The sequence below is a fragment of the Heptranchias perlo genome, chromosome 26 (assembly GCF_035084215.1).
Source record: "Heptranchias perlo isolate sHepPer1 chromosome 26, sHepPer1.hap1, whole genome shotgun sequence".
In the NCBI taxonomy this organism is placed as follows: Eukaryota; Metazoa; Chordata; class Chondrichthyes; order Hexanchiformes; family Hexanchidae; genus Heptranchias; species Heptranchias perlo.
Window position 1 is genome coordinate 35,557,160 of NC_090350.1, and position 12,163 is coordinate 35,569,322.

Genomic DNA, 12,163 nt, shown 5'->3' on the forward strand with positions numbered 1-12,163 from the left:
CGAGCCACATAAGGAAGTATTAGGACAGGTGACCAAAAGCTTGGTCGAAGAGATAGGTGTTAAGGAGCGTCTTAAAGGAGGAGAGAAAGGTGGAGAGGCGGAGAGGTTTAGGGAGGGAATTCCAGAGCTTAGGGCCTAGGCAACTGAAGGCACGGCCGCCAATGGTGGAGTGATTAAAATCGGGGATGCACAAGAGGCAAGAATTGGAGGAGCGCAGAGATCTCAGAGGATTGTCGGGCATGAGGAGGTTACAGAGATAGGGAGGGGCGAGGCCATGGACGGATTTGAAAACAAGGATGAGAATTTTAACATCGAGGCGTTCCCGGACCGGGATCAATGTAAGTCAGCGAGCACAGGAGTGATGGGTGAACGGGACTTGGTACGAGTTAGGAAGTGGGCAGCAGAGTTTTGGACGAGCTCAAGTTTATGGAGGGTGGAAGAGGGGAGGCCAGCTGGGAGAGCATTGGAATAGTCCAGTCTGGAGGTAACAAAGGCATGGATGAGGGTTTCAGCAGCAGATGAGCTGAGGCAGAGGCAGGGACGAGTGATGTTACGGAGGTGGAAGTAGGCGGTCTTGGTGATGGAGCAGATATGGGGTTGGAAGTTCATCTCAGAGTCAAATAGGACGCCAAGGTTGCAAACGGTCTGGCTCAGCCTCAGACCAGGGAGAGGGATGGAGTCGGTGGCCAGGGAGTGAAGTTTGTGGCGGGCACCAAAAACAATGGCTTCGGTCTTCCCAATATTTAGTTGGACGAAATTTTTGCTCATCCAGTGCTGGATGTTGGACAAGAAATGTGACAAATGAGAGACAGTGGAGGGGTCAAGGGAGGTGGTTGTGAGGTAGAGCTGGGTGTCGTCAGCGTACATGTGGAATCTGATGTTGTGTTTTTGGATGATGTCGCCGAGGGGCAGCACGTTGATGAGAAATAGGAGGGGGCCAAGGATAGATCCTTGGGAGACTCCAGAGGTTACAGTGTGGGAGCAGGAAGAGAAGCCATTGCAGGTGATTGTCTGGCTACGACTGGATAGATAAGAATGGAACCAGGTGAGCGCAGTCCCACCCAGCTGGACGATGGAGGAGAGGCATTGGAGGAGGATGGTGTGGTCAACCGTGTCAAAGGCTGCAGACAGGTCAAAAACGATGAGGAGGAATAGTTTACCATTGTCGCAGAATCATAGAAAATTTACAGCACAGACGGAGGCCATTCGGCCCATTGTGTCCGCGCCGGCTGAGAAACAAGCCACCCAGCCTAATCCCACTTTCCCGCATTTGGTCCGTAGCCCTGCAGGTCACGGCTCTTCAGGTGCACATCCAGGTATTTTTTAAATGAGTTGAGGGTTTCTGCCTCTACCACCCTCTCAGGCAGTGAGTTCCAGACACCCACCACTCTCTGTGTGAAAAAATGTTTCCTCATTTCCACTCTAATCCTTCTACCAATCACTTTAAATCTATGCCCCCTGGTTATTGACCTCTCTGCTAAGAGAAATAGGTCCTTCCTATCCACTCTATCTAGGCCTCTCATAATTTTGTACATCTCAATCAAATCACCCCTCGCCTCCTCTGTTCCAAGGAAAACAACCCCAGCCTATCCAATCTGTCATCACAGCTAAAATTCTCCAGTCCTGGCAACATCCACATAGGATGTCATTTGTGGCTTTGATAAGGGCTGTTTCAGTACAGTGGCAGGGGCGGAAATCTGATTGGAGGGATTCAAACATGGAGTTGTGAGAAAGATGGGCACGGATTTGGGAGGTGACAACACATTCAAAGCCTTTGGAGTGGAAAGGGAGGTTGGAGATGGGGCAGTAGTTTGCAAGGACAGAGGGTTCAAGGGTGGGTTTTTTGAGGAAGGGTGTGATGACGGCAGATTTGAAGGGGAGGGGGACAGTACCTGAGGAGAGGGAATCGTTAACAATATCAGCTACACGGGCGCCAGGGAGGGAAGTTGGGTAGTCAGCAGTTTACTGCGAATAGGGTCGAGGAGAGCAGGAGGTGGGTCTCATGGTCTAGATGAGCTTGGAGAGGGCATGAGGGGAGATAGGAGAGAAACTAGAGAAAGATGTGAGTTGAGGGCTCGGGCAGGGGGCAACCGTAGCGGAAATCAGTGCTAGCCTCATGTCCCCAAACATTCCCGTCCTTGTTCCTCACCCTTCTTCTGTGTTTAGATTCTTAAAAATCAAAATGCAGTTTTATCCAGCTGAATCTGAATGTATGGTCTTATTTCTGAATATTTTTTTCTAGCTCTAACATGTTCTAAGTGGGACAAAGATTATATAGCTGGGGAATCTTCAGGATAAAACAATCATAAAACTGCACCTTAGAGTGTTACTTTACTGTTTCCAGCTCAATAATTTAATCAGCCCTCAAGGAAGCAATTTCTCCAACTCCGCTGTTCACAAAGTAGGAAAGCTTGAAATGTGAACAGTAACACATGAGCCAGTCTTACCATCACCACAAAGATCCTGTAGAGATAATTTAAAAACATGGGGCGCTAAATTGGGCAGCGTAGCGCCCGTTGTTTCGGCGCTACGCAGCCTCTCGAGGTGCCAAGATGGCGTCTTGCCTGCGCATGCACGTTTCCAGCGTGACATGCGCCGGATGCCATTTTGGTATAGGAGTTAGCGCATTCGGCAAATATTGAAATCCGGCTGCATGTGAAGTAAGGAGAAAATGGATACAATCAGTGTGCAACGTTGATTTAAAGTGATAGACACCATTTTGGCACTTAACGCTCAACTTAACGCACAGTCTTAACCCCGACCATCTTAAAGTGCCTAGAGGACCCCCACCAGCGCTATTTAAAGGGACCATGCAAGATTTACAGGTTAGTGGCTGCATTATTGCTTCTGGCTGCTGAGATAATTGTAACTGTTTTTGGAGGTCTCCTATACTTGAGTCCTCGGACGAGGGGTCATAGCTTAACATTTAGAGCCAGGACTTGCAAGAGTGAATTTAGGAAACGCATCTACATGCAAAGGGTGGGAGAAGTTTGGAATGCTTTTCTGCAAACGGCAGTTGATGCTAGCTCAATTGTGAATTCTAAATCTGAGACTGATAGATTTCTGTGAACCAAGGGTATTAAGGGATATGCAGTTAAGGCGGTTATACAGGCGGTCACAGGTCCACCATGATCTCATTGACTGGCGGAACAGGCTCGAGGGGCTAAATGCCACTGCCACTTGCTGCCTCCTGATATGCGCCATCTTCTCCTGCAAGAAAGCGGGATGTGTGTCTGGGTGATGTGCCTGTCATGGTTCAATAGCTGTCAGTGTGTGTGGCCTATGAGTTGTGGATGGGCGGCTTGCAACAGTGGTAATCTGTAAGGAAGCAACTGATTGGAAGAGTTGAGTGCTGATGGAATGAGTTTGTTGGTAACTGGGTGATGGGGGGGGGGAGCAGTGGATGCGCTAATGGGTGCAGATGGTAGGAGATGCCACTTGACAGTTGACCTCACTCACCTTGACCACTCGTGTCAAAGCATTGAACTTCTTCCTGCACTGCATCCATGTTTGTGGTGCTATGTGCCTGGCATTGACTTCGTCCCCCGCTGCCTCCCATTGCCTTTTGGGCACGTGTCTGGAGGGCCTCTTGAAACCCCCCCCCCCACCCTGCGGATATAGGATGCCCCTCCTTCTGTCCACCTCTTGTACTAAGGCCTCTAGTGCATCATCAGAGAACCTTGGTGCACCATAGTCTCGCACACCTGGTACAAACTCAGATCGGCAGATTGGTGAGGTCTTGAATGCAGATTGGAGGATGTGGGATTTAGTAGTGTGCAACCTTTATTCAATGTTTTAACATAACTCATCAGTGTATGAACATAGGGATGAGACCTGCATCTGTGTTATATGTGTGTGATGTCTGATCTCCGTTCAGACTCCAGACTGTTATTTTTAGCAAATAAGAGGTACCGTCTACCTTTAAGAAATTTTAGGAGACATCCTCCCTTTAAGAGACTGGGACTCCCCCTCCTGGTGGAAAGTGCGAATTGCATTGAATCAATGTGCAAGGCCTGGATTTGAATGCAGCTCGCAGGTAGTACTGAGGCAGGACGAAGTTCTCGTCCTGCCTGCGCAGAGGCCAGTGGGCGCGGGTTAATAGGGGATCATGCTACCTACGCCCAATAATAGGCCCTATAGAATTTCTTCCCCCCCATGGTCTTTTGAAAGAAATATAAAATTGAGTTTTTTCCCCAAATGACTAGTTTGCTGCAGGCATATATTACACCACAGTTAACCTGGTTTGAACTGGTTTTGCTGAGTTCTGTTCATAATTCAAATATCCCAATAAATTGATCTGTAGAATTCTTCATGTAATATATTTTTCCTAATCTTTCAGTAAAGGATGGAAACTTGCTGCCAAATCCAAAACCAGACAGAAGTGGGATTGGGTAGGACTTAGGAATGGATATATTGAATAAACACAGACAACAGTAGTCGTGGGATTTCTTGCTGGTACACTGGCTGGTAAATCCATTCATAAAAAATAACACTCCTAAAGCAGCTTTTATAATGGATTAAATGTTATTCAATCTAGTTCCAGTGATTCATGATGCATGTGTCTTGTGCAGCCAGCAGCAACTCCAACTAAACTTGTTGGATTTGCAAAGACCAGAGGGCCAGGAACACTTGTTTTTTTTACTGGATCTTTCTGGCAGATGACTTCAGCTAATCTTTACTTTGGGCTTGAGACTTCCACATTGGGAATGAGTGGCACTCGCATAGGTCTCGTGTAATTTAAAAGCAGCTTTAGTTTAAGTGCAAGCAGGTTCTCATTTTATTGCTGTTCTGACTGGAGCTAATTATCAGATTGTCTGTGGGCTATAATCCATCACTGATAAAACACAGAACAATAAGCAAAGGACCCTAGGTTACTGGTGTTGTGGGCTGGTTGATTCTTGCAGGTTGCAAATAGAAGATTTGGAAGGAAGCTCGGAGCCAGTTCTGGCACAAGGTGGAGGAGGCAAAGCCCTCCTGACATTTGAGAAGCAACATCCAGAAACACCACCTCAACCATTCCCAACTCACTTTTTTTAAACTCACCAATTTTCTTCCCTCCTCTTATCTTCTAAAGGAAATGACACCTTATCAGGATATGGCTTCATCAGCACCCGTCACTCCCCATTACTTTACTCAAGTAGTCACTAGTCATGTAGGAAGCTTAATAGCGAGCGTCAAGAGGCTATTCAACTGTGGAGGGCATCACATCCAAGCCTGATCCTGTCCTCACCCCATGTCCATGCACAACAGGGGTTATTAGACCAGAAACAGGAACCATTGGCGTTTTCCCTCTCTAATCACAGGGCACTAAAAGCAATTGTAACCCTACTCCTGCCCTAGTTGAGGTCACTGACATAAACAGGGGAATAAACCTGAGGCTTTCATGGAATCATTGAATGGTCATAGCACAGAAGGAGGCCATTCGGCCCAATGAGCCTATGCCAGCCCTTTATAAGAGCAATCCAATTAATCCCATTCCGCCACTCTTTCCCGGTAGCCCTGCAAATTTTTTCCTTTCAAGTATTTATCCAATTCCTTTTTGAAAGCCACAATTGAATCTGCTTCCACCACCCTTTCAGGCAGCGCATTCCAGATCATAACTGCTCACTGTGTAAAAAAGTTTCTCCTCATGTCACCTTTGGTTCTTTTGCCAATCACCGTAAACCTGTTTTCTCTGGTTCTTGACCCTTCCACCAATGGGAACAGTTTCTCTTTATTTACTTTATCCAAACCCTTCATGATTTTGAACACTTCTATCAAATCTCCTCTTAACCTTCTCTGCTCTAAGAACAACCCCAGCTTCTCCTTTCCATCCACGTAACTGAAGTCCCTCATCCCTGGAACCATTCTGGTAAATCTTTTCTGCATCCTCCCTTAGGCCTTCACATCCTTCCTAAAGTGCGGTGCCCAGAATTGGACACAATACTCCAGTTGTGGCCGAACCAGTGTTTTATAAAGGTTCAACATAACTTCCTTGCCTTTGTACTCTATGCCTCTATTTATAAAGCCCAGGATCCCGTATACTTTTTTATCTGCTTTCTCAACCTTTCCTGCCACCTTCAAAGATTTGTGGACCTATACCCCCAGGTCTCTCTGTTCCTACGTCCCATTTAGAATTATGCCTCTCCTCATTCTTCCTGCCAAAACGTATCACTTTGCACTTCTCTGCGTTAAATTTCAACTGCCATGTGTCCGCCCATTCTATCAGCCTGTCTATGTCCTCTTGAAGTCTATTACTACCTTCCACTGTTTACTACACTTCCAAATTTGTGTCGTCTGCATACTTTGAAATTGTGCCCAGTACAACCAAGTCCAAGTCATTAATATATATTAAAAAAAGCAGTGGTCCTAGTACCGACCCCTGGGGAACACCACTGTATACCTTCCCCCAGTCCGAAAAACCGTTCACCACTACTCCCTGTTTCCTGTCACTTAGCCAATTTCGTATTCATGCTGTCACTGCCCCTTTTATTCCATGAGCTTCAATTTTGCTGACAACATTGGAACATAGGAACAGGAGTAGGCCATTCAGCCCCTCGTGCCTGCTCCACCATTTGATAAGATCATGGCTGATCTGTGATCTAGCTCCATATACCTACCTGCCTTTGGCCCATATCCCTTAATACCTTTGGTTGCCAAAAAGCTATCCATGTCACATTTAAATTTAGCAATTGAGCTAGTATCAATTGCCGTTTGCGGAAGAGAGTTCCAAACTTCTACCACCCTTTGTGTGTAGAAATGTTTTCTAATCTCACTCCTGAAAGGTCTGGCTCTAATTTTTAGACTGTGCCCCCTACTCTGAGAATCCCCAACCAGTGGAAATAGTTTCTCTCTATCCACCCTATCCGTTCCCCTTAATATCTTATAAACTTCGATCAGATCACTCCTTAACCTTCGAAACTCTAGAGAATACAACCCCAATTTGTGTAATCTCGCCTCGTAACTTAACCCTTGAAGTCCTGATATCATTCTAGTAAACCTACGCTGCACTCCCTCCAAGGCCAATATGTCCTTCCGAAGGTGCGGTGCCCAGAATTGCTCACAGTACTCCAGGTGCGGTCTAACCAGGGTTTTTTATAGCGGCAGCATAACTTCTGCCCCCTTGTACTCCAGTCCTCTAGATATAAAGGCCAGCATTCCATTAGCCTTATTGATTATTTTCTGCACCTGTTCATGAAACTTCAATGATCTATGTACCTGAACCTCTAAGTCCCTTTGGACATCCACTGTTTTTAACTTTTTACCATTTAGAAAGTACCCTGTTCTATTCTTTTTTGATCCAAAGTGGATGACCCCACATTTGTCTACATTGAATTCCATCTGCCACAGTTTTGCCCATTCACCTAATCTATCAATATCGCTTTGTAATTTTATGTTTTCATCTACACTGCTTACAATGCCACCAATATTTGTGTTATCGGCAAACTTAGATATGAGACTTTCTATGCCTTCATCTAAGTCGTTAATAAATATTGTGAATAATTGAGGCCCCAAGACAGATCCCTGCGGGACTCCACTAGTCACATCCTGCCAATGTGAATACTTACCCATTATCCCTACTCTCTGTCGCCTTTCGCTCAGCCAATTTCCTAACCAAGTCCGTACTTTTCCCTCGATTCTATGGGCTTCTACCTTAGCTAACAGTCTCTTATGTGGGACCTTATCAAATGCCTTCTGGAAGTCCATATAAATAACATCCATTGACATTCCCCTGTCCACTACTTTAGTCACCGCTTCAAAAAATTCAATCAGGTTTGTCAGGCACGACCTACCTTTCACAAATCCATGCTGGCTCTCCCTGATTAACTGAAAATTCTCGAGGTGTTCAATCACTCTATCCTTAATTATAGACTCCAGCAATTTCCCCACAACAGATTTTAGGCTAACTGGTCTATAATTCCCCGGTTTCCCTCTCTCTCCTTTCTTAAAAAGCCTATTATGTGGCACTTTATCAAACACCTTTTGAAAGTCCATATACACTACATCAACTGCATTGCTCTCGTCAACCCCCTCTGTTACCTCATCAAAAAACTCAATCAAGTTAGTTAAACACGATTTGCCTTTAACAAATCCGTGCTGGAGTTCCTTTATTAATCCACACTTGTCCAAATGACTATTAATTTTGTCTCGAATTATCATTTCTAAAAGCTTCCTCACCACCGAGGTTAAACTGACTGGCCTGTAGTTGCCGGGTTTATCCTTACACCCTTTTTGAACAAGGGTATAATATTTGCAATTCTCCAGCTGAGCTCAACTACACAATAGATAAACTTACTGAGTCATTGGGAAAGCCTATGTGACCTACCTTTAAAATCTAAGGGGTTGATTTTAACTCTCCCAGCCTGGCGGAGACCAGGGTGAAGTGGGGGGCGGGGGGAGTTATAATGGAGCGGGGGACTTAAACGATTCCTTTCCCTCCCTGATCTGGCCAACTGCAATTTTAAATTGCAGGCGGTAAGGACACACGCCCCAAGCTGGCAGGGTCCTCTTTAAATATGCAGGTTGGGCTCTGCTGGCATCATCGAGGCCCAATCTGCTACTTTAACCTGAGGCCTGAGTGAGGGAACGCTTGCAACCAGGCAAAACCTGCAGGGAACAGGAGTCAGGGTGAGAAGAGGCAAATTTAAAAACTTTTTTTTTTACTTTCTTTGTGGCCCCGCAGGACCTGGACAGTTGAACAGGCACAGGAGTCAACTTCTTCAGAAGAGAAAAGGTAGAAACTTGGCAGAGAAAAAAATTGGTCTAATTAACTGCCAACTTATAAAATTAGAAAAAAAAACATGTTGTAGTGTACTGCACTCATATATCTATGTAGATATATATATATACACACACAGACTCACGTTATGTAACATATATATAACATATATATAAACAGAAACATTTACCCATTGAATAGTATTGTTGAAGATCAGTATTCCGTATTCTTCCCGATGGATTCATTATTGATGGTGAACGTGATACATTTAACACTGTTGCTTTCTTCCTGGTGGAGGCCATCTTGCTATTTTTTTGCTCAGTCCCTGGAGACTTTATTGAGGTGGCTTTAGTCTGTTTAAATTTCTTCTTTAACCTTATGGAAAGAAATTATGCTATTAAACTCTTCCGGCAATCACTGTCCAGGTAATTCCACTATTCAACCCTCCAAATCCTAGCCTGTCCACGAGATAAAGACATGCAATGAAGGTTCTTTAGAAGTTCTGGTGCCATGAAGGAAACTTAAAAGGTTCACCTCTGTGTCTGAAAATATAGTTCCACCCACTGTCATTCCAGAATCTGCTGTATTGTTGGCTCTGCACTTTTGAACAGCAAGGACACCATGTGGTGACATGATGTTCTTGCTGCTCGAAAGTTTAACTCTGTCACAGCAGGGCTGGGACCTGAAATGAAGGACATAAAAGAACTTTGCCTTTCTCATTCTCGGAAACATAAAAACTCAATTCTAATAATACATCTTTCAGATTGAAAATAATTGGAATAAAACATGTCAGGATAAAGGTCATTTTGCCTCAGGGAGGATAAGTTCTATACACCCACTAGGTTTCATAGGGGAAAACTGTGAAACACAATCGCAAATCTGTTCCTTATTAAAGAGATTGCAATTTCACCATACATAGCGGATAACTCCATGATCCAGCACTTCCAGTAGGAGCACAGCTTGGAAAATCAAGGGCAAGCATGATATCCCTAGATGTGATCACCTCTGGGAGCACAGCATCACCCTCATGGAGCACAGAGGAAATCTTCCTCAATTATTTTCAATGGGAAAATAATTTTGTGACACACCTATGAGAAAATCTTGTGATATATTAAGCAGGTAATATTTGACCCTTTAAATGGTCTTGTGATTCAATCAGCGTCCTGCGCTACACAGGGGAATTTGTGTTGCTTTATGAAAGGAAAAGTATTACATAAATGGTCTCAGTAAAGATGATGTAATAAGTTAATCGACAAGCAGTTCAATATGCAGCTACAAAGAACTGAAATCATTGTTAAACTAAGGGAACAATTATAATTCCCCTTTTTTTTAACCTGTTATGAAATTTGTATTATGTAAAAAGTAAAAAGACTTCCACTGTATCAAAGTTGGAACTTAAGCTGCAATGCAATAAAGTAAATTGAAGGTCCTTAGGTCAGGAGTATCCAAGCTTTTTGTCTTTGTGGGCTACATAGGAGCCGTGGGGTCACATACAAAGTTTAAATCGATGTTCCTATTAATTTCTTTATATATAAATAAGGTTGCTGATCTAAGTGTTCTGATTTAGAATTTATCCACCAATGAGGAAACAATGCTAAGAACAGCCCTTTCCAAACTTCCAAACTCACAAAATTAAAACAGAACAAACCAGTGAATAAGAAATATACAAACAGATAGGACTGAGTTGCCTGGGCTCAGGGGGCCAGATGCCAGAGCCTGGGGGCTTGTATGGGCTGCAGTCTGGACACTCCTGACCCAGATGATGCATTACAGCAGTGAATCTCAACTTTTTCAGATGATACCCTCCTGAGCCCCACTCGCTAAATTTATCAGCCTGTTCTCCATTAGCGTTCTTACATTACGGTTTCCATCTTGTTTAATGGTGGCTCTAACAATGGCTGAAGGCCAGAAGGTCTTCAATCTTTTTCTTTCACATACAAAGACAACCAATCTATTGTTGACACAAAGCAAGTAAAGTTACATTGCTAACTATTCATGACCACTTTAACTTGTACTTCTTGTTGCACCCAGCAGCTTCAAGCAGTGATTTTTCTTATCAGTGGCCTTGTGGAACTCTTCACAGGCTGTTTTCTCTCTCTCTCTCTCTCTCTGTTGCTGTCCTCAATTCAGGCTCAGGAATGGTCGCTTTTCTCAAGCTCCTTTGTTCTTCTTGGCCACAAATTCAGCCTCCAGCAGCACCAAAGGCCCTGACTCAAATCATTACCTGGAGATGCAGAAACCATGTCCAATTGGCTGGATTAACGAGCCCCTAGCTGAAAAGTTAGGGCTCACTAGTTGGTGTGACTTTTCTCTCAGCAAGGAAAAGATGCGGGTGGAGCAGGCGCAAGTCGACCTGCTCACTAGGAAGCAGTTTTAGTGATGGTCATTAGCAGCCGCAGATTCCACGGGAGATTTGTTCTGAAAGCACCAGCCTACCGGAGTTGTGCCCTCACCTTACATCAGCACCACCAAACCCCAGCTCCAACTCACACATTCCGTCACCACCACCTCAACAAAATAAATCAACGCCTCACAGTCCCTGCTGCCCAGAGAACTGACCTCAATTTAAGGCTCAGCAGCCCATTTGAACAGACTTCACACCCTAGTGTTTGAGAACCACTGCAATATGGCCTTGTCAATGTCAACCGGATTGCCATTTTATTTTTAGAGCAGCCTGGCTGCTAATGTTTTGGTTTGTGACACAATCATGTGACTGGAATGAACAGCGTTACAAGAGTTGTGACACAAACAATGACGGTGACCTCTCGGTCTCCCCATGTTTTGTCTCTGATCCAACTGTCTAAACGGATCAGCAATACTCCCTCTCAATGCCTCAGCATGAAAGACAATTTGGAAACACTACTGGGAAGCAGTGTTATTCTTAGCGTTGCTATTACCTACACTAATAATTGGTTGGTTTCAATAGCAGACTGTTTCCTAACAGTGATCCTGAACTCACTCACTTGCAGGAGCACCTCCTGATCAAGGAAAGATTTGGGAAAAGTAGAGGAGGTCGGCAGGCTGAAGGGAATCAGGGCAGTGACAAGAGAATGAAAACTGGGGCATAAACTGGGGAAAGAAGGGGAATTGGAGAAAGGCAAGAGTGTGTGTGGGGGAACAGGAGAGGATATCATATAAATAAAAAAGTCACAAAAGAAAGATTTTAAATAGACTTGGAATGAAACTCAGAAAAAAATGCCAAAGGGAAGAGCGTTAAACAGCACAGGGAACTGGTAAAAGAGGAAAATCAAACAGTAATGTAATGAAAGATTCAACAAAAGAGAGACAATCAGAAATAGAACTAAAGGAATAGTTAAACATACATACAGATACATGACGAAATACAGAGATAGAAAGAGAGCCATTTCCCAGGGTTGGCTGTATGCAAATTATTTTGGTGGGCTTCCGGTAGTGTTTCTGCTTCTGCTGGAGAGCCCACCATGGGCAGGGGTAGGAACATCGACA

General features: G+C 44.4%; 1 protein-coding gene across 6 annotated transcripts in view; it reads right to left on the reverse strand.

Annotated features, from left to right (window-relative positions):
* The window catches only part of si:ch211-15d5.11 (nuclear receptor coactivator 7), an 87,629-nt gene that overhangs the window by 54,748 nt on the left and 20,718 nt on the right, over positions 1–12,163 (reverse strand). For all 6 annotated transcript variants that reach the window (XM_068006768.1, XM_068006769.1, XM_068006765.1 and 3 more), the window contains one exon: positions 8,889–9,073. In XM_068006768.1, coding sequence (XP_067862869.1) covers positions 8,889–9,073 — 185 coding nt within the window. The remainder of the gene's footprint in view (positions 1–8,888; positions 9,074–12,163) is intronic.